The sequence below is a fragment of the Eptatretus burgeri genome, chromosome 2, assembly GCF_056783735.1.
Source record: "Eptatretus burgeri isolate ZD-2024b chromosome 2, Ebu_testis_v1, whole genome shotgun sequence".
Classification (NCBI taxonomy): Eukaryota; Metazoa; Chordata; class Myxini; order Myxiniformes; family Myxinidae; genus Eptatretus; species Eptatretus burgeri.
In genome coordinates this window covers 20,386,601-20,410,281 of record NC_140962.1, presented here as the reverse complement: position 1 = coordinate 20,410,281, position 23,681 = coordinate 20,386,601, and the positions used below count along the sequence as shown (strand labels likewise).

The window sequence follows — 23,681 nt, the reverse complement described above, 5'->3', positions numbered from 1 at the left end:
GAAACAAAAGTTTAAAATTTCAACCTGATCGGTCACGCGGTTTGGCAGCCAGAATTATTTAATTATTTGAATCTGTTCGCCAGTAATAAGGAAATTGAACGCTTTGTGCTTCCCGGTTCGTAGCTCTTCAGTCCCATGCCATATCGAAGCAGGCCTCTGTTTGTATCACTCTTCAAATATGTTTTTTTTCTGGAACCACTTTCCCGATGAATGCGAAACTTTGCGACTGTCATCTGCAGAAGGTCCCATGTTGTATCAAAGGCGGACGGACTGGGTACCCGGTCATCACTGCCAGCAGTTATAAAGTGGCAGTTCTAGTTGTGATTGAAGTTGTGATCACATTTTTGCTCGGAATTGTTATTGTACATCTAATTAATCATTATAATTGTCCCCTGGTCTGTGTTTGTTTTCCCACCACTTGTACATGGCATTTATCCAGGAGACTGCCACATTGTGCGTGAATGTGGTTATCAGGTTTCTCGCACAAATGTCCTGAGGTATAACATATGTGCAGGGTTGAGGTTGGGACTCGGCATGGAGGAACTGGATATGTCTGGGGATTTGGAGGAACCAGTAGAAGAACTGGAAGACTCAAGACAGCCTTGTGATTCATATGATGGTAAGGTGTTGTTTTTGTTCGAGAACACTCCAATTTATTTGTAGATTGTGATTGTATTTGAGAAAAAATATTTTTAGCCATAATTATCTTTGGACATGTGGTAATCTAGAAAACTCAACTTGGTGTTTCCAGCAGGGATAGAGTGGTTCTGTGCAGACAGGAAAAAAGGATGAGCGACGCTGTGGTTGTAGGTAAAGCCTCGTTGCTTTACACCGCTGTTGTCGGTTTGATTCCCATGACTATTCAGAACAGGGACATCATTTGTCATTGTGCACTCTATTGTGGAAGTTTTTACATTCCATTAACAAAACGATCTTTCACTCTATTAACAAAAATATGGAGGCCGATTGGCAAAAAAACATAAATTGATATTTTTAAAAGAAACACCACTCCCCCCCCCCCACTCCCATCTCCACTACAATCTTCTTTCGTATGCAGCACAAGTTTGTGTGATAGCATCGTTGGTGGAGGGCGCGTTCGTGCTGCTGATGCAATACCATCTGCATGTTAAGGCAGGAATTTGGAATTTGGCCATGGTGCTGGCGATAGCTCACCTACTCTTCACAAAGGACACGGTGGGATCTTTAACGTCCACCAACAAATGCTGGCAGATGGGACTCCCATTTAATGTCCATCTGAGGGACGGCACACAAATTAATGAATCACCCCGCCAGTGAAACACCAGTATGACCGTTTATAGCTCGGTCGGGATTCAAACCCAGGCGAGACATCTTTGAGGCAATTGTGCATGCCTTTTGTGTCTTGGCCATCTTGCCAACCTTCCCTTACAATGATTGGGTCTGTGCTTGTCATCTTGCTATGGAAAAGGCATAGATTTAAAAACAACAACCAACAAACCAGCTGGGTTGGAGCAATATGGTTGCACTGATGTCGAGAAATTAAAATTTAATTTCTTACCATGCAAGTGCTTGCTGCTTGGTTGGTTGTCTGTTTGTTTAAAATGGCAGGTTGATGAAAAAAAAATTAATTACCTGCTAAAGAAGTTCATCTCCCAAACTTCAGATGCAGCTAATTCATAACCAAAATTTATTAGTGAAGTGGCGAACTTCAAAGAACATTGACTTCTGGCTTTCCTTCAGCTTATATATGTAAATAAATAAATAATTAAAAAAATAAAACTCTCCTTCATTCCCATTTCGCCCCTGACCCATCTCACTCCCACCCTCAATTCGGTTGTTTACACCATGTCTTTGATGCCATGTATGATGGTCAAAGTGTGTTTTGTGGTTGCACCTTACCCGGCCTCGAATAAATAATTGGCACGACATCGTATACCACTAATCTGATGCTGTACAGAAGCATCTCAACAGAGCAAAGCCAATAGCTGCACTTGTATAGTTTGCTGCCAACACTGAGACGGTCTTTGCCTTCAGAATGGGGAATGTCCATCATTTATTTTTTTATTTTTTTCTCCTTCCAATCCGAAACCAAGTAGCATGGTGATGTCACCATGATGGCTTTAAGGCTGCTGCTTCCATACAGCCCAAATTTGAGAGGGTAACCTCATCCACTTAACGCAGTGGTTTCCAACCTTTTTCTGATCGAGTACCACTTGGAGGTCCCATACCGTCGCCGCGTACCACCTGGTTCCAGAAAAAACTCAATTTGATAAGATATCAATTTATTCACAAGTGGAACACACAAATGAACTAACTGTCAACAAAGAACAAAATTTAATGCGAGGGCTGCATCTGTTTCTTCTCCACCAGCTAGTCGATGCGGGGCATAACTTTGCTCACAGCACATCGGAAATCATGCCCGGGCGCAGCATGACGGTTCCGGCTCTTTGACTTGATGGTCATCATGGCTGAGAACCCCTTCTCGCACGCCCACGCAGAGGGGAAAATCAGTAGCTGAGGAACAGCGTGATGGGCTTGTGTCGGGTACGAGGACGCCATGGTCACCCAGAAGTTCATAGGAGAGCATTCCTTGTGCTTCGTCTTTGCTGTCTCGTCAGCTTGGATATCTATGAGCTCCTCTTGTTCCCCGGTCCCGACAGGCAGATCGCCTGGTTCAACGGAAAACGGATTGGTGATGTAGGCACAACATGTAATGTCTGGGAAGTAATGCATCAACTCAGTCTTGAGCAGTGAGAGGTGACGGACGATTTCTTGGGAAAATTCATCATTGGGCTCGCTCTCAAGGGTAGTCAGGAGTTCGAACATTCCTTAGCATTTGCTCTCCATGTTCTTGATCCAGAGGTCCAACTTCTGGACAAACGCTCCCAGCTTCGAGATGAAGTCTGAGACAGTGCAGCTGGGCCCTTGGAACGACAGGTTTAAGTGCTTGAAGACCCCAAAAATGTCTGACAGGTAGGCCAACCTTGAGATAAACTCCTCGTCCTCCAGATCTTTTTTTTTTTTTATCATTTTTTTCTTTTTTTTTTTCAAATCTTTTTTTAAGGGTTGAGCCTGAAAGTGCTCACGAACCACCTGGAAGGCCCTCGCGTACCACAGGTTGGGAACCACTGACTTAACGCCTTCCAATGACCGGGCTTGCCTGTGAACACAACATTGCGTGGCCCTGCCCGAGCCCAAGTGGCCTCAAAGACGTGGTGTAAATGAGCCCACCATGTTTGGGGGCAGGTCAAGAAACAACACTTTTTTTCCCCTTTGCCTTCACTGCATTTTATCCAAAGAAAGTAGAGTTGAATCCTTACTATAATTCACAGACCGGTGTTTGTGAGTGTGTTTATCACGCTGCTCCTACAGTTCTGGCCTGATTATATCCAAATTTGCTACATTGGATCAGCATGACCCCAAATAATGCATCGGGGTGTTTGTATATTTGCCGGTGGTCTTGGGGGAGGAGGGATGAGGTGGCGGACGCAAATTCTCCAAGTGTAAATGTGTATCGTGTAGCGCCGCCTCCCGGTGGGGGAGGGTATTCCAAGTCTCCACCATTTACAGCACAGTATTCCTGTCCCCATGTTTTTCAGTGCTGTACTCGTTGTTTTGAATTATTAGCAGTCGGTATGTTTTTGCTTCATGCACATAACTTAATGGGTTACTTTTTTTTAATTCTTATTTTTGCCTATACAGAGCTGTCAGTTGCCTATACACCGCCCAAATAAAGGTGTGCGTCAGAAGAACGTGTTGCATGCTTGGAACAAGATCACCCGAAGGGCGGGTACTCTGCTAGTTCTTTAAATTTGTGAAAAGTCTGAACTTGCTGTTTTTTTTTTTTATGCCTCCGCTGACGAAGTTACCCGAGGCATTATGTTTTCGGGTTGTCCGCGATAGGTTTTTGTTCCCGTAATAATTTAAGATCGGCTGAAGGGATCCAAGTCAAACTTGGTACAAGTATGTATAATGATTTTAAGATGAACTGATGAGATTATGCGGTCAAGAGTTCAGAGGTTATGTTTATGTAGAATCCTGTTACTGCGATAACTTGTGAACCAGTGATGAGATTTTGACCAAACTTGATATCAGTATATATTATGATGTAAAGATGAACTGATTCGATTTTAGCACCAAGAGGTCTAAGGTCAAAACCAAAAAGGCCATAATGCACAGGTGCAGGGAAGGATCATCAGGACACTTATACCAGATGCAGATGCAAATGTTGCACACAGTTACAATGGCCAGATCGTGGGCAGGGAGATTTTTTTTTTAATTTTTTAATTTTTGTTTTATTCCTTGCAAAATGGAAGATTTTTTTTTCCAGTACAGTATACTAGTTAGTCAATTTTGTCTCTGTCTGTTTGTCTGTTTGTCACCTACAGGTCGCAATTTTAAACCGATCTTCATGAAACTTCACCACATGGTAGAGTTTGTCATAAGGAAAGAAGCTTATTGTATTTGAGGTCAAAAAGTCAACAACTTTCATGAGATTTTTAAAATCCTCAATTTTCATCTCATTGACTTAAAATTTGAAGAGGATTTATACTTCAGGTCACTGAATTCAACTTGCCAATTATTTTTGAGGTCAACATCAACCAAAATGTCAACAAACATAGGCCGAATTTCTAAAATTGTCACTTTTCATCCGATTCACTTGAAATTTGAAGAGGATTTATATTTCAGGTCATTGAATTCAACCAGCCAATTATTTTTTGAGGTCAAGTTGGACCAAAAGTTCAACATAGATCAAAGGTAAACAACTATGGAGGTATTTCAAAATCCTCAATTTTCATCTCATTGACTTGAAATTTGAAAAGATTTGCACATCAGGTCACTGGAATTCAACCACCAATTATTTTCGAGGTCAACATAAGCCAAAAGGACAACATAGGCAGAATTTCTAAAATTCTCAGTTTTCATCCGATTCACTTGAATGTTGAAGAGGAGTTGCATATTTGGTCATTGAATTCAACCACCAATTATTTTTTAGGTCAAATTTGTTTTATGGATTCTGCAAGTATCGTGCTTTGCACGTCATCATCTTGTTCCATCACCGTCTTTTTGTCTGTTTATCGCCTACAGGTCACAATTCTAAACTGATCGTCATGAAACTTTACCAAGTTGTCGAGGTAGTCTCAACTGAGAAGCATATTGATTTTGAGGTCAAAGGTCATCTTGAAATCAAGTTTCTAAAATTGTCATTTTTCATCCGATTGACTTGAAATTTGAACAAGATTTGCGTATTGTGTCACTAAATTGGGAAACCAACGATTTTTGAGATCAAAAGGTCAAAGGTCAACTCAAGGTCAAACTTCTAAAGTCAATTTCAATCTGAAAAATAATTAACTTTCATCCGATTGATCTGAGCTTTCATTAAGATTGTCAATTTTAATCTTGATGAAATGGATAATTTGATGTATCCATGGCAACCTTTGGAGAGTGGGGTGGATTTTGCAAGTATCGTGCTCTGCATGACGTCTTTCTCTTGTTTGTTGTTTTTTTTTTTAATCATGTACCAAAAAGGCATTCATTTCCACAAACAAAAAGTCTATTTGAAAATGGATTTATTAAAAGGTATATTATCTTAAACACAAATCCACTCAAACAATTTGAAAAGAGTTTTATAAAATGCCATGCATGTCATGAAACAAGGCATTCCAACAAACCATCTCAAATTCATTCTTTAAAACTGTTCATATCCTGCTCTTTGTAATCCATCACTTCTCTTCCTTTTTTTTGTTAGTTGCTTATCAGGGCAGTGCTTTTGCCTGAATTGATAGTCTCCACCTTTATGTAATTTTATGTTCTGAGGCCTCATACGTGGTACAACTGCCCCCCCTCTTCCCCCCATAATTTCCTCCACCACCAAAGGTGGATGGAGGTTATGTTTTCACCCCTGTCTGTCTGTCTGTCTCCATGAGCAAGATATCTCAAAAAGTTGGAGACTGCTTCAGACGAAATTTAAACTTGGTGGACAGGTTGGGTGTGTGACAAGGACAAAATGGTTTGATTTTGGTGAAGATTTGGATCCAGCTACAGCTACGAGAACTTTAAAGTGATTCTTCATTATTGATAGATGGGGCCAAAAACGATGTATCGCATGATATTTCAAAATATTATTGGGCTCTTATGTTCGACTGGATCAGGCATTCTTTGGTGTAGGTATGCGCTCTACCAAGTGCCCTTCCAGTTTATGCTGTTTTTATTATCATATGGGGGGAAAAAATTCCACTTGTATGTTTTTTTCGTTGTTTTTTTTTTTCCACCTTTTCAGATCTTGTGAATGGATGGCAGCCTGTAAATGAAGACATGATCGGACAAACGCAGCATGAAATCAAGGTGGAAACAGAATCTACTGGCAGTACGTGTTTCAAGCCATACTTATTTTAATATCCTAACCTTGAACAGTATCTTTAACACTCAATTATGGTAGCATTGAGGCCCATAAAGAACATTTGGTTGCTATAACCCAACCATCCTTGTAATAATAAGTGCATAAAAGTCTGGATTTTAAACTATGAAAAATAATACTGCTTGCTAAGCAAAGTAAATACAGTGCTTCCATTGTACCCAATCTGTAGTACTAATAGGTATGTAGAACCAGTCCACAGAACCAAAGCCAGAGGTGAAAATGGATTGAAAGGAAACAAAACGAGGATGTCATCATCAGTAGCCCCAGGCGTCCTCGCTGGAAGCCCACAGCCCCAAGGAAGCCGAAAGTGTGGCATGGTAACCAGAAAAAAAAGTCTACATAATGTAACTCTGTCGGGGTGTGGGAGGGTTTGTTCAGATGGATGTTTCAGGTGGTGTGGTTTGTTGAGTTTTATTATTTTGGTGGATGTAATTGTGAATGTTTCTTTTTTCCTGAGATGGCACGTTTGAAAAGATGTCGTTGTAGTAAGTCACTGGCGAGATATTCGAGTGGCATCAATGAAGTGTGTGCCTCTGATATCAAGGTGGTGTTGGAGGGGGAAGTATTTTTGCTTTGGAGTGAATATTACCTCTGTTGGAGAGTTTGGTGCAACCTGTGATGGTTGTGAGAACTTAGTTTTGTATTATTTGAAGTTTCAACACATTTATTTTAGCTGTGGTGGGTGTCCAACTTGGGCTAGAATAGTCAACAGCGGTGTGGATAAACTGTTTGTAAATTGTGGTTCGGGATTCATTTTATTTACAAAACTTGGTGTTGGTTCATACTTTTTGTACATTGAGTCTTTGCTCAACTTTAGGTATAGTTTGTTGGATAAGCCTGGTGTTGGCGCAGTGGTTAGGGCAGCGGCTTGGGATCCAAAAGGTCCTGAGTTCAAGCCCCGTTGGGCCACTGAATTAATACACCAGGGGGTTGACTCAGCCTGTCATCCTTCCGAGGTCAGCGAAATGAGTACCAGTGTACTGGGCCAGTGTATACCCCGGTTAAAATAGGTGTACCATATCCCTGTGTCGTAAGAGGCGACCAGGGTTGCGTCAGGAAGGGCATCCGGCGTAAAACATGTGCCAAATCACGATGCGGATCAGACGGATGATCCGCTGTGGCGACCCCAAACGGGAGCAGCCGAAAGAAGAAGAAGAAGAAGAGGTATAGTTTGTTGGATGTGTTTAGTGATGGTCAAGTGTGATTCCATTCCAAGTATTTTGGGGGTTTTATTTAGTGGGAATTGTTGGTTGTACATTGTGGTTGTTGAGTGGTAGTTGGATTCACGTTTGTCTGGGGTTAGGATAGTGATTGTTGATTTAGTTGGCGAGACTTTCATTCAGTTAAGTGTGAGTTTGTGTTGGAATTATGTTGTGTATAGTTGGAGTAAGCAGGTGGTTGTATTTATGGTGTGGTTTTGTGCTGCTATGGAAAAGTTGTCTGCATAACTTAGGATTGTCACATGAGGAGGTTGTGGAATGTGATGGAGAAAGGTTAAAAAGTGCTGGGGAAAGGATGGCTCTCTGCAGGACACCATTTGGGAGGTTTTTTTATTTGATGAAAAGGTGTTGTTGATTGCAACACGTGCTTGTTTACCAGATCCAAGATTTGTCGTCAATACCTCCGCCACTGAAGGTGGACACAAGGAAACAAGGAAAAGAGAAATCAGAGATTGCAGACCCTTGCCAGGACTTCTTTTGAGTGGTGTGTTTTTTTTTTTTTGGTTTTAGGGTAATATTGTTGAAGATTCGGCGGTGCTGTTAAGCGCCGCCATCTCAGGGGTTATAACGCCGGCTAGTTTGGCACAGGTCTCGGGTCACGCGCCTCAGATCACGATACCAAAGTACACATCGGCCTTACCAGTTGGGGATATAGACCCCGGCTACAGACTGGGTTTGTCAGAGACCGAGCGAAGTCTGCCAGTCCGTAGCCCATTTTGGTTTTATATACAAATCAAGCAGATTGTTCATCGGCGCGGCACGAATAAATTCAAGACGGCAACTTTCATATGAATCGGCCAGATTTATTGGGGAAACACGACACAAGCAAAGCATTCACGAATGTTATCATTAATCTATAACCTGCTCTTAACTAGGGAGCTACGGATACGGGTTTCGAAGGGAACCCTAGCGAGATAAACCTTAGGCCTGGACGACATGCAGACAAGATGCAAACAAGACACGGAGTACTTGGTGATGCCTCATGGACGAGAGGAAAAGTGTTGAAGGCAGGAATGCGGCTCGTGACAAGCCGATGTTGTCGGATTCGAGCGCCCAAGCTCGAGCATGCAGCGTGGTAAGATGGCGCTCATACTCCTATCGACATTGTTCGCGCATGCTGCGTGGCAAGATGGCAGTGATGGCCTCCTTTTGTCGCACCGCTCACGCACCAGCCTCGGCGTGTTCAGCCCCCGTAAGGTCGACGGCACCAGAGAGAAAAATCTATGGTGTGTTCCAGCTAGTTTCTCACAAGGTCCAGGATGCGAATCCAGGCCTGGCCCGTACACCAGACTAGGCCAATCCCGGTGTTGAGCTCCACAGGCGTATCAATGGGATGAAAGACGTGTCGAGCCGTGCAGGGGGTCAGGATAGTCAGAGGCTCCGTGACTGGACTCAGGATGAACCTGTGGATGACCTCAGGCTGGATCCATAACCAAGGAGGAACATCCGACCAAACCACTCCTCATGAAGCAGATCGCAGACTGACCTCGGGCAGTTCCTCTTGCCTTTCGGGGCGGGCCTTTCTCCGGACCGCCTCCGGGGACCCATGATTTGTCCATCGTTCGAGATTGCAGCCGCTCTCCGCCAATGGGTTGCTGACACGTCTTGTTGACTGACTCTCAGGGCGCTGGGTGGGGGCTAGTTAGGAGGGGTTGGGAAGGAAAAAGAAACTCCTCTCGGTACACCACCAGTGTATGAACATTGGACAGCCTGCTACACCTCCTGATACACATGAAACGTCCGATTACCAAACAACCTGGCTAAACATGTATTTAAGGGGGGATCTGGGCTAATCCTATATTTAATAACACACTGAGGGCCCATTTCTGCAACAATATTTTTGCCAAACCATGTGACAAATGATATCAGGTGTGAACGTTTTGTTCCTCATGGATAGGTGGTCATACATGTAAAGTTTTGCCTCGATTTGTTCAGCCACTTCAGAGAAGATTTTTGAATTTATTTATTTATTTATTTATTTCCCCTTTTTAAACAATATGGCTGCCGAATCACGTGACCAATGACGTCATTTAAAAATTTATATGGAACATGTTATCCCTCGATGACCCTCAAATTTCCGACTGATTGGATGTGGCTTTCGACATATGCAATTTTGATGTCATGAGGACACTTATGACATCTTAAAAAATTACACATTCCCCATGAGGCGTGCTTGCCATGTACCAAGTTTCAATTTTTTCCTTGGTGCGGTTTCAGAGATAGAGGTCCAAAGTTTTTCCATTTTTCCAATATGGGTGTCACACCACATGACCTATGACATCATAATTATCATTAAAACATTCTGCATGAGAATTCGCACCAATAGTGAAAATTTTGTCGAAATCCGACATGCGGTTGCAGAGAAAAAAAAGAAAGTTCTGTGTCGACAATCAGACAAACAGACACAAACGCAATTACCTCTCCTTCGGTGAGGGGAATGAGACAGAGGTGGAGGCCATTCAGCCCATCATGTCTGTGCCACATCAATACCACACTAATTTATCAACACAAGATCAAAAGAACAAAATGCAAAATGTTTTCATTTTTAGTTAAGCTTAAAAAAGAAAATTTGTTTAGTTTCTGTATTCCCCTCCCTCCCCCCTCTTCCTTTGGGGAGGGGGCATGGGCTTGGGTAAAAAACGCACCACAATACCTCTTGATGAGAGCCCCACCAACAGCACTCTGTACACAATCACCCATCAATGTTCAAACTACATCCCCATACCCCTCTATCTCCATAACTTCCAGGTACCTATATAATTCTAATTTAAGCTTATCTCCTGTTTCTGCTGCCACTACCTTTCCAGGGAGACCATTCCAAGATGAACTACTCTCTGAGTAAAAGTCCTCTGCCTTGCTCCCGTCTGAACTCTCCTCTTCTTTCCTCTCAAGCTATGGCTCCTGGTCCTATTACTGTCTACTCTGTTGAATAATTCATCTGCACTTATTTTATCTATACCTTTCATTATCTTGTACATCTCTATCATATCTCATCGTAACCGCCTCCTTTCTAGTGAGTAAAGCCCTGTCTCCTTCAACCGCTCCTCATAGCTGAGTCTAGCTAGGCCCGGATTCAATCTGGTAGCTCAACGCTGAACCTTCTCTGTGGCATCTATGTCCTTCCTGAACAGTGGTGACCAAAACTGCATACAATATTCTAGATGTGGCCTCACTAAATTCCTGTACAATGTTAACACCACCTCTTTTGATTTATAAATCATCCCCCTCTGAATACAACCTAAAACCATATTTGCTTTACTTGTAGCTGCCTGGCACTGTGCTGCCTGCTTACCTCCTGTATCTACAACCACCCCCAGATCCTTTTTGTGTGTGACATGCTCCAAAATTGGCACCTACATCATATATTCTCTATTTTCATTGTTCTTTCCCATCCCCAACACCCTACACTTGTTCAGGTTAAATTACATCTGCCGATCTTTTGCCTAATCTATGCAAGTATCAATACTTTCCTGAATCTGATCACCACCCCCCTCTGCTATCCACCTTACCTCCAAGCTTTGTATCATCCACAAATTTGGAAAGCTTACTCTTCACCTCACTATCCAAATCATTGATGTAAATCATGAATAGTAATGGTCCTAGTACTGATCCCTGAGGCACCCCACTACTTACATCCTCCCACTCACAGCTATTCTTTGCTTTTGACCACTAAGCCAGTTTGCAATCCAATTAGCTACCTGACCAGCCACTCCACAATCCCTCACTTTGGCTAACAACCTCCGATGTGGTACCTTATCAAATGCTTTCTTTAAGTCGAGATATACTCTGTCCACTGCCTTTCCATCATCCACCCAATCAGATACTGCTTCATAGAACTCTAAAAGATTTGTAAAGGCCCTGTCACACCTTGACGATTTAGCCAGCGTATTCAGCAATTTTTTCATACGTCGGCATACGCTGGCTAAAACGTCAAGGTGTGACGGCGGCTTGACACTTCAATGTCTTGTGCGGTTATGATTTGAATCGTCGAGCCGCAGCCTATTAATAGCCTACACCACGTGATCGTCGGCGATACACTGCCGCGCGCTATGCATAAGTTAGACTATCGTTGGGCATACGTTGTGAACGCCGACAACACGCTCAGCATTCGTTGATATAAGTTATCTATATGTTATCGAAACGTTCTGTGTACATTACTAATACGTTATGCATACGTCCAACTCGTTATGAATATGTCCAAAACTGGAGAAAAAGACATCAATAGTTCAGCGTACGCCAGCGTTTTACATACATTTTGATACCTTGCCATACGCTGGCTAAAACGTCAAGTTGTGACAGGGCCCTAAGACAGGAACTACCTTTGATAAACCCATGCTGACAACCTTTAATTAGTTTGTATTTATTTAAATTGTTCCCTCATCTGGTCCCTAATTAATGCTCCATCACCTTCCCCACAACAGAAGTCAAACTAACTGGTCTATAGTTTCCCAATTATTTTCTGGATCCTTTCTTAAATAATGGTGTTACATTTGCTACTCTCCAATCCTCCGGTACCTGTCCTGACTCCAGTGAGCTGTTGAAAATATCCGTTACCATCTCGCTTACCTGCTCAGCCACCTCCCTCAATACTCTCGGTTGCATATTATCTGGACCCGGAGCATTATCTACTCTTAGATTTCCAAGCTGTTCCTTTACTTCCTCCACTCCAACCTGGATCTTCTGTAAAAGCCTTTCCTCACCTCCTCGATATATACTCTCAGCTATTGGCAATTTTTCTGACTGTTCTTGTGTAAAACTTGAAGCAAAATACCTGTTTAATAAGCCTGCCATCTCACTTTCATCACTAACCACTCTCCCGGTGCTATTCCCCAATGGGCCCACACTGGTCCTAATCTGTTCTTTTCCCCTGATATACTTAAAGAAAGCCTTGCTATTATGTTTCATATTCTCAGCCATGTCCTTCTCGTACTCTCTTTTGTCTTGCCGAGTTATTTTCTTAACTTGCCTCTGTTGGCAGAGGATATGTTTTCATCCCTGCCTGCCTGTCTTTGAGCACGATATCTCAAAAACTTCTGGACGGATTCGGATGAAACTTGGGGGCACAGGTTGGGGGTGTGACGAGGACAAATTGATTCGATTTTGGTGAAGATCGGGATTCAAGAATTTAAAAGTGATTCTTCACCATTGAGAGACGGGGCCAAAAACGATATGTAGCTCGATATCTCAAAAAGCTATGGACAGATGACAAATATTGGTGAATGAGTTTGGTAGGTGACAAGATCAAGCCAATTAGATTTTGATTCAGGTCAGGATGCAGATCTGGCCTATCCGTGGGATACAAATCGTAGTAAACTGTTCAGCCTTGCGGAGGTATGTGCTCCACCAAGTGCCGTTGTAGTTGCTCATGTTTTTTGTGAGAATGTACAGTGTTAAAAACTTTGTAAATGTCATTGGTTGCAAGTAATGTGCATTTGGGAGGTTTGGTGTCGTAAAATCCATCTAAAATGAGCTGCATTTAAGTGGTGAGGTAAGTGGTTGTAGAATGGAGAGGTCTGAACCCATGTTGGAGGTGAGCTGGAGGAATATGAGGGTTATACAGGACAGAATGGGACAGTCAAGTACTTTGACCGCACAACAGAGTAATGATGCAGGGTGATGAGCGGCAGGGTCGTTGGCATTGTTGTTTGGTTTTTCGAATGGGAATGATTGTCGTCTGTTTCCATGTGGTCAAGCCATGTGTAGTTGAAGATGTTTGTTCGTGCTTGGATGCCATGTGCACCAAGATGTTTAACGTGTATGTTGGATATGAGATCTTCCTTCGCAAAGAGTCGGCGAGCTATCGCCGATACAATGGCCAAATTCCAAATTCCTTCCTGCTAAGTTGAACTGCTTAGTTGAACGCCAGGCCTGGCCAGCCAGTTCATGAAAGACTTTGCCAAAAACTTCCCCCCAGCCAAGAATGTGGGAACCATTGTGGCTGATAAGGAAAGAAGAGGAAGTCGGATATGAGATCTGAGCCTGTTGCGGATTGGTTTAAGTTTTCCAGTGGTGTCTCATATTCTAATGTAAAAGGAGGAACTTCATCGTCGTCTCCTTTGATTTTGTGTTTGGTTTGTTTGTACGTCTGTTGTCTCTCCAAGTGTCTTTAGGTTGTATGAGTAATATTTCATGATGAGGTTGGCTTGTTCTTTGTTAGTAGGAATCGTGCTGGATGTACGTGTCCGTGTTTCATGAGTTGAGGTTGGAGTATTGCTGGATGTACGTCTGGACGTTCTTGTTTTCCAAAGTTGTTTGGATTTAGTTTTAATGCTTCAAGGTTTGTTGTAATTGTTTGCGTGAAGAAGGTGTGTGTGTGTGTGTGTGTGTGTGTGTGTGTGTGTGTGTGTGTGTGTGTGTGTGTGTGTGTGTGTGTGTGTGTGTGTGTGTGTGTGTGTGTGTGTGTGTGTGTGTGTGTGTGTGTGTGTGTGTGTGTGTGTGTGTGTGTGTGTGTGTGTGTGTGTGTGTGTGTGTGTGTGTGTGTGTGTGTGTGTGTGTGTGTGTGTGTGTGTGTGTGTGTGTGTGTGTGTGTGTGTGTGTGTGTGTGTGTGTGTGTGTGTGTGTGTGTGTGTGTGTGTGTGTGTGTGTGTGTGTGTGTGTGCGTGCGCGTGCGCGTGCGTGCGTGCGCGTGCGTGCGTGCGCGTGCGTGCGCGTGTGCTTGATTTCTGGAGAAAAGTTATGGTTGAACTGTTTTATGTAACCTTGTGCTATGTCTGTCACTGCAGAAGGTAAGGTTGTTGTTAAAATGTTTGATTAGCTGCATCGAGTGTGAAATGCTAAGACGGTAATGTTAGATAACATTGTTTCTGTGTCTTGAGTAAATTCAGTCCAGTTGACCTTCCAGTAATTCACAAAAGTTTTACGGTTATGAAGTCTAGTTATACCGAACTGATGCATGATGAGAATGGGTCACGTTCATTTGTATGAGTTCCGGGTAGAAACTATGGCCAGTTAAAGTGAGTTGAAGGTTGTGTCTGAGGTTGGTTGGTGTTCATAAGATTGTGGTAGTCGGGTGGGTTGTTTGTAATCATTCAGTATTGCTAATTGTTGAAGTTGATGAATTTACTGTCCACATTTGGTTTTCAGCTTGGGGTATCAACTGATTGGAGCTATGGACATTGAAATTGCACCTAATATATGCTTGTGTGTATTCGCAAGTAATTATAAATTTGGAGTATAATCAGATGGACATGAAGTGACCGGTGGAATGTAGATGCTGTCATTCTAGGTTTTGCTGGATGCTCTAATTTTAATTGAGTTTATGTCAGTGGTCCTGTCAGCCAGGAGTAGTGCTGATTTAGTTTGAGTTGTATTGGTGAAAGAAATGTCCTTGTGTACTTTGGTATGACTCGGCCGAGATTTGAACCGCCAACCTCCCAGACTTGGAGCGGACTCTCTGTTAATGTTTTCCGAAAGATACCATTGATATTCAGCTTTAGTGTTTTAAGATTATTCTTATGAGAGTTTGTGGTGTTGAATGTATTGTGTAGCATTAAGGGTAACAATGCAGCAGGTTGTGTGTGCTGTCAAAGGTGGTTGGTAGTCTGACAAGTTCCTATTGTCATGTGACATTGTTAGGTTGGAGCATGCCTAGTGAAGCCATTCGTGGCAGCTGTTGCGTTGAATTGAGGTGATCCTCCCTGAAATGGGTCTGGTTGCCTTTTAAGGCCGATGTAAAAGGGCCCTCGATTCTGCCCTGTCTCCACCGAATAAGAGGAGCATGATAAGATGTATGATAAGAGGAGCATGAGAAACCCCTGCTCTGGCTTCACAGAAAAGGAAGAAAATAAAGATTTATTTTTTTTTCCACTGAGTACAGAAGGTGGGAGAAGTCGCCATTCACAGCCAGCCCTTGAGACCATTGTCCAAAGACTGGGGAAGTTGGAGGAAGTTTGTAGTGTATTGGGTCTGCCTCATCCACTGGCAGTCCCATGATGAATAAGTCTCCTCCTCCAGAAGCAGACTAAGATGTAAATCACTTTGCGAAAGCTCAAAACGATGATGAAATCATGTGGGAGATGTGCGACGGTGTTACAATAAAAGCACATAAACTGTTGAACATGCAACATGTACACAAGCCATACCACATGGCCAAAAGTATGTGGACACCTGCTCGTCCAACATCTCATTCCAAAATCATGGGCATTAACATGGAGTTTGGTCCCCCCCTCCTTTGCTGCGATAACAGCCTCCACTCTTCTGGGAAGGCTTTCCACTAGAAGTTGGAACATTGCTGTGGGGATCAGCCACAAGAGCATTAGTGAGGTCGGGCAGTGATGTTGGGTGATTAGGTCTGGCTCGCAGTCGGCGTTCCAATTCATCCCAAAGGTGATCGATGGGGTTGAGGTCAGGGCTCTGTGCAGGCCCGTCAGGTTCTTCCACACCAATCTGGACAAACCATCTCTGTATGGACCTCGCTTTGTACATGGGGGCATTGTCATGCTGAAACAGGAAAGGGCCTCCCCCAAACTGTTACCACAAAGTTGGAAGCACAGAATCGTCCGGAATGTCATTGTATGCTGTAGCGTTAATATTTCCCTTCACTGGAACTAAGGGGCCAAGCCCGAACCATGAAAAACAGTCCCAGACCATTATTCCTCCTCCACCAAACTTTACAGTTGGCACTATGCATTCAGGCAGGTGGCGTTCTCCAGGCATCCGCCAAACACAGATTCATCCGTAGGACTGCCAGATGGTGAAGCGTGATTCATCACTCCAGAGAACGTGTTTCCACTGCTCCAGAGTCCAATGGCGGTGAGCTTTACATCACTCCAGCTGACATTTGGCATTGCACATGGTGATCTTGGGCTTTTGCGTGGTGGCTCAGCTATGAAAACCCATTTTATGAAGCTCTCTATGAACAGTGCTTGTGCTGATATTACTTCCAGTCAGTTTGGAACTCGGTAGTGAGTGTTGCAACCGGTGACAGACAATTTTTCCATGCTACACGCTTCAACACTCGGCGGTCCCATTCTGTGAGCTTGTGTGGCCGACCACTTCATGGCTGAGCTGCTGTTGCTCCCAAACGTTTCCACTTCACAATAACAGCACTTACAGTTGACCGGGGCAGCTCTAGCAGGGCAGAAATTTGATGAACTGACTTGTTGGAATGGTGGCATCCTATGACGGTGTCACGTTGAAAGTCACTGAGCTCTTCAGTACGGCCCATTTCACTGCTAATGTTTGTCTATGGAGATTGCATGACTGTGGCTTGATTTTATACACCTATCAGCAATGGGTGTGGCTGAAATAGCCGAATCCACTAACTAGAAGGGGTGCCTTCATACTTTTGGCCATGTCATGCATTGTCGTGTCCAGGGGGTTTGCCACAACATGGAAGAATGGCCAAACAGTTCTCTTGGAGGCTTACAGCCGAGATTATCGGAGATTATGGTGTGCGTGGAAAGGAAAGGGCGGCAAAGGACGGAGACACACGGGTTGAACTCAAATCCACTACAGATACACGATCACCAGCAAATTGAATAAATCATGATTTAAACAGAAAATCAACAATTATAATGGAAATAAATCAAGATGTGAGGTAACCTAAATCTAATTTTGAGGTGCCTCCACACAGACTTAAATACAAACAAGGGGACAAAATAAAACAAAGAAAAATCCCTCCTTTATTTTGGCACTTTGCAGCTTCGGGTCCAGAAGTGAGTTTCGGTATTTTGTAAGTCACCACAACGCTTCATCACTGCACAGGAAAATGTGCCCAAAATGGCGTGCAGCCGCTCTCTGGGTGGACAAATGTACGAGAGGTTATTCGGGTGGCGATACTCGATGCCAAGGTTCAGAGACTGCTGTGCGGCTTCTTGTGTCAATCGTCGTCACCGGCGCCGCTGCTTTGCAGAATGGCACCGTCTCTTTCCCCCGATGGATCAACACAAGGCGTTGACGCTGGTCCCACACAATTCAGCCAAAAGCCAATGGCTCACATCTTGCTCCATCACGCGGGGAAATTCACAGCACGACATGAGAATTGTCACTGCATTTCGTCATGTCCAGACGTAGCCAGCCAGCGAGACCCCCTCACTCGATCGCGTCCTCCCACAAATCTGTGCTCTTCGACCATTGTCCACTTCAGAACACCGATTCTATCTCAATCCTCCCGTCTTCGCTGAACATTTTTCCTCACTCGCTTCTGTCTCTTCTTTCTGGCCGTGTTCTGACCACCGATTCTATCCCAAACTAGGTCCGCTCGTCACAAAAAAACATGATCCTTCCTCTCCTCCTGCAACGAGCGGCTTCCCCAGTTCTCTTGCCGAGATGTGCTCTTCTTCCTCTTGCTAATGTCACAACCATTAATCATCCACTCCAGGGGCGTTGTTCACCAGCCATCATCCCTTGAGGCGGGCAACTCGGTAGTTGTTGTTTTTAGGATGTGATCCCCCTTTATCACCTGTCTTGAAATACAAAAACATAGGAAAAGGTCACAGGGGGCAATTACATACTTGAGGAAATTATCCTTAATCCCTACCGAATTAACACAGCACCATTCCTCGTGTGGTGACACGTAACACTTAAGCTCACAGTTTCCCTCCTTAATTTCACTGTGGTGTCTCCTACCCATCCACAGACCAAGGAACTCCATACAATCCTATCTTTCCTTTGAAATTCCTCTGTCGCCCCACAAATATAACAGTATGTTGCTCGTGCTTAAAAGAACTTCGAACCAAATGATGGTACATGACCTTGTACTGAAAATTATGGCAGGTCATAAACTCTTTAAATGCCCTTGAAAAGGTGTCACGAAATAGGTCACTTTGAAGTGTTGATTTTTATCACCGAGGGTCATTCCATGTCAAATCATGGCATATAGGTTCGAAAATCAGCATTTGTAATGTATTATACAATCAATAAGTGAGTTCAAGTACACAGTGTTCACTAACCTGACTTAGGCTTTCAATTTCCTCTTCAATGCAGCAACAGCAGCACTTGTTTCTTCCCCTCAGGCCCAGTTGAAAATGAAAGTATATGATACTTCAAAGCAATTGATGGTCGTTCCCTGTGTTCCCTGTCATGGCTCGGTTAGAATGATTGTATAATACATTACAAATGCTGATTTTCGAACCTATATGCCATACGTACATGTACATTATTGCTCATATCTCAGAAACTATTGGAGTACCCATCACAAAACTTATGTGGAAGCTTCTTGACATCATAAGGTACCTCTGGGATGATTTTGAGGAAATTTGAAGGATACATTTTTTGGGGATTTACGATTGAAGTTTATATTTTGTGATAACTTTTTTGTGGTTGGAGGTAGGAAAATGTTGCCCAGACAAATTCATAGGGCATGAAAATACCTTTAAAATTACACCAAAACCAGCTCTCGAGGTGTTATACTTTTAGAGATATGGCCATTTGAATTCGCGACGTCGTGCTAATTAGTCCAAAGTTCGTTAGTCTGTATCTCACTAATGAAGAGGCTGTTAGCAAAAATATTTGAGTTCTTGCTGTTTTTCATGGGTCCCAATTGGTTCCCAAAGTTTTACAAAAATCTGAGAGATGACGGCAGATTCTTTGATGATTTGACATGGAATGACCCCCATGTTAATTCTTAGCTCACATGGAACGTTGTTCCGGGGAACTTGTGGGACAGCATGTCATCTGTCCATCCAGCCACAAACATTTGCAACTTCTTCTCTGAAACTACACACACTATTTCGATAAAACTTGACCACAACCTTCATCACCCGGTATGTACCAAAGTTTGTTCACATGTGTATATATATATATATATATATATATATATATATATATATATATATATATATATATATATATATATATATATATATATATATATATATATATATATATATATATAATCGGGCCAAGGCAGGGTGTCTATGGGGGGGGTTCCCCCCAAAATAGGTATTTGCTCTCTTCTCGGCAACTACACACGCAAGTCTGATGAAACTTGGCCACAACCTTCATCACCTTTGCTGTACCAAAGTTTGTTCATGCTATTGAAAATATCTGGGTCTAAGAATGTTTATGGGGGGTTGCCCCCCCAAAATAGATCTTTGTTATAACATTGGTACATTTTGCTGATTCTGTCCCATATTGACTTCCTCCTTGGTATCATTATTCTACCAGGTGAGTGCCCAGTAGTATTGACCCTGTTTTTGTTTTGTTGAAGTAATGTTCCAAAGTATTGTATTCAAGCTCGGCTCTGTGACAACTTTCACGGGATTTCGACGTGCCAGACCGACGCGTTTCCGAAAACATTCAGTACAAGGCGATCTCAGAACGACATAGCATTGGAGGCAGTTTGAATAGGGAATGCTTTGAAGGCGAGAGTGAGCAGCAACATCCAATGGGTAAAGAGAAATGACAAAAGCAATAAAACATTGCCGATTGTCAGTTTGCTGTCCCACTATGCTGGATTGCTGAATCGCTGGACCATAGGTAGGCCACTGGGCCTGACTCTTCATTTAGGTCAAATTGTAATAAAGGAATGAAGGCATTCATAACTAGCGATAAAACAGAAAATGCAATCAATTGTTTTATGCATGGAAAGGAGGGAAGGTAACAGAGAGTAATGGGAATCAAATGTCAATTCTCAGCAAGCCGTGTGGAATGCAATTTGGAATGCAGTCAAAATGAGCTTTAGTACAATTAAAATACAAATGTGGATCGACATCTTGAACACACTTCTCTCACAATGCCTAGTGTGTACATTGTGATGGAAGTAGTTAGTTTAGGGGAGAGTTGTGTATGCCTGCATGTGGTAGGGTACACGAGAGGGGGAGTGGATCAGGCAATGCAGTTGGTGTGACTAGTTCTGTATGGAACGTAGCACATTTTTTGCGAAAATGATGTCTTTTGAGAATTGTGCACAGCATGCTGTGCTGAGGAGCACTGTTTTAGCAGAACTGACGAACAAAATGCTTAATTATCTTCTTGCAAACCAAATTGATAACGCCAACTAACAAAAAGGAAAACAACAGCGAGAAATTATCTGAGCACCGTTATTGGCATATCCTAATCTTTATAGTGTACGTAAAGTGGCTGTTTATAGCAATTTACTTGATCCACGTCACCACTGCTAGCGGAGATGAAAAGTGGTGATTGTGCTTGGAGTCGATCGCCAGTAAAAGAAATGCTGAGTATAACTTTATTGTTTATGCTTATGCTGTTACACTGAATTTGATGTAAATGCTTTCATCATAGCCATGAATGTCTATAAATAGAACAAAATACATGCGATACACTCTTCAACTTTGAATGACTTGAAACAAAAAGAATAATTTTGACGGGAACCATATTAAGTAAAGAGCACTATGCGTTCCAAACTTAACTTACCTCTTTTTCACCGGGGCCCCAACAAGGATGGATTTGTGTTTCAGGTATGATTTCTTGTTTTGCTATATGATCAGCTTCTGGATGCTTTCCCAGGCCCATCGCTTGCTGAACCAGTGGATGTGGACCCCATGTGTAATCGCTCTTCCAGCCTTTCGATTGAAGCCTCCGTACAAGCCAAAGACCCTCAACCTAATGATCCCACAACATCCTCTGAAGAACAAGGAAATGGCTGCAGGATCTCAGGTGATGTTTCACATTGTTTGGTCATTTCTGGGAGGGACAGTAGTGATGGAGAGAGCAAGGCTGAACAACCTATCAGGTTATGCGGTGAGCAACCAATGGCAGACGTGATGACTGGGCATCCCGGAGAGGATATGGATAACCGGTCGGGTACTACAGACTCTTGGCGGCATTCCTTATTCAACGAGGCAGCAGAGGGAGTGCAGAAACTGACGTACATCTGTTCTGAATGTGGGAAGACGTTTAGTCAGCCAGGTTACCTTCGCATGCACGCACGTGCACATCAGCGGTGGCGTGTTGGAGAGTCTGGTGGGTCTCTGAAGTCATGTTCCTACACTCAACGCCGCCAGCCATTGGGAAAGCACCAGTTTCGTTGTGAGGTGTGTGGCAAGGGCTTTACGCATTCATCCACCTTGCACTGCCATCGACGGATACACCTGCAGCGCAAACCATTCACTTGTACACATTGTGGGAAAGCATTCGGACAGCGTTGTCACCTACAGGACCATGAGAGAATACATACCGGGGAGAGACCATTCCGTTGTGAGATTTGTGGCCGAGCATTCACTCAGCGTTCTCACCTTGTGAGCCACGTACGGAATGTCCACCCGGAGGGTGTGGGTTTTGGTGGATCAGGTGGAGTCGTGTCCACTGCTCCTCATGGCCCACAATGACCAGGTGCAGCCACTATGCTGTTGGGATCAAACCCAGAACCAAAATAGAAATGCTTCTTTGGAATGTAAAATGAGTACATGTATCGGAGTTTTAAATAGGGGTTTATGATTGTTCTCAGAAAATTTAAGCCATTTCCTTCTGTGGTGTATAATTGAATGTATTTTCACTTTTCAACAATATAAATGCTATCTTTCATAATTCTTTGTGCATTGGTGAATGGATATGGTGCAGGCTTTATGAAGATGCAGTCTGATGGGATAGCCTCTTGTGGAGGGCATTAGGAAGTAGATACAAGGGAGCATCTCCCTAATTGGATGCATCCGTACTTCACACATTGCATATGTTATTTTTACATTCAGTTTTTTTATCTTTAAGTTCATACATTTTTTTTCTCCTAAGCTATGATTGTACAATAAAATGAAAACAGTAAAAGAATGCTTGGGATATCTTATCCCATTTTGCATTCCTGCCACATCACACCCACACAATCATTGATCCCTGCACAATGAAATGTGGGAACAAAAAGTTATGATTGTTTCATTGTGGATTTCACAGCAATAGTATGAAAATGTTGGTTCTGGACCATATCAAATTTAGATTGAAGTCAATGGGAATAACACGATATTCACCACTCTTCATTCTGTAAAAAAAAATAGAAGAAAAGGATTTTTAAAATGGATTAACATTAAAAAAAACAATGAAAAAACATTTTATCTTTTTGTCATTTTTAAGTTTTTAGTCATTTCTGGGACATCAATAAAATCCTTTTCCTTCTTTGGAATGTATTGGCATTCCTTCCTTGCCGAATGGTTGACACGAGTTCAGATGACAGGGAAATTCCAGTAACAAGGCAGGGAAACCCTATAACCAAAACAGGCTTTACTCAGAGGATCACAACCATTTCCTTTGTCGGTTCAATTATTGATTCTCGATCAGTTAATCAAAAGATAAAATTTCATTTCAAATAAAATTCCATTTTATAAATGAGTGAACTATTATATCTCTGCTGGAGCAAAAACCTAGGAAGACTTGTAATAGGCTTCGTTGGAATCGTTTTTTAAAATTTATTTCCCCCCCCCCCCCCAATATTGATATACCGGTATATCAGTATTTTGATAATAATAATTTATTATTGTAATCATTACGTATATCGCAACAGCTCATTACGTATTCAAATGACGTACACATCCTTGATGCACGGTAATTTTCCAAAGTATTCCCACATGGAATGATGAGAACGGTTATTTTACTTCCAACTTCAACTTGTATTAAAATTGATTTTGTTTTAAAACGAGATCAGTATTGGTAATCGGCACAGGCCAGTATCGCTATGGCAGATTGCCATGTCGATATGACTATCGTGGATCGCCGTATCGATATGACTATACCGGTATCGCTTCGTACCAGTATCGCTGTCGTACCGGTATGACTATTGCGGATTGCCGTATCGATATGACTACACCGGTATCGCTTCATACCAGTATTGCTGTCGTACCGGGATGACTATCGCGGATCACTGTACTGGTATGACTATACCGCTGTCGCTTCATCCCAGTATCGCTGTTGTACCGGTATGACTATTGCGGATTATTGTACTGGGATGACTATACTGGTATCGCTGTCGTACCATTATGACTATCACTGATCACCGTGTCGATAATCGGTAGAGGCTTTCTAAAGCACATCCAATTTATATAAATAACCAATTGACAATTGCTTTAAAAACAGCCACGAGAGCAAAGAAAAGCACGGTTGCCTGTATGCTCGGATGCTGATGGGTAAAAGTTAAAGCCAACTGTACGTACTTCCTGGTACGTCTTGATGTAATATGT

General features: G+C 42.8%; 1 protein-coding gene across 13 annotated transcripts in view; it reads left to right on the top strand.

Moving 5' to 3' along the window:
* The window catches only part of LOC147031540 (uncharacterized), a 47,663-nt gene extending 24,750 nt beyond the window's left edge, over window positions 1-22,913 (top strand). For 10 of the 13 annotated variants that reach the window (XM_085864753.1, XM_085864689.1, XM_085864697.1 and 7 more), the window contains 3 exons: window positions 440-619; window positions 6,260-6,346; window positions 21,028-22,908. In XM_085864753.1, coding sequence (XP_085720879.1) covers window positions 440-619; window positions 6,260-6,346; window positions 21,028-21,848 — 1,088 coding nt within the window. In that variant the 3' untranslated portion in view covers window positions 21,849-22,908. Of the gene's footprint in view, window positions 1-439; window positions 620-6,259; window positions 6,347-21,027 lie in introns of all 13 variants that reach the window. The other 3 variants (XM_085864702.1, XM_085864784.1, XM_085864668.1) reach the window with 2 other exon arrangements.
* Window positions 22,914-23,681: the final 768 nt, after the last annotated feature.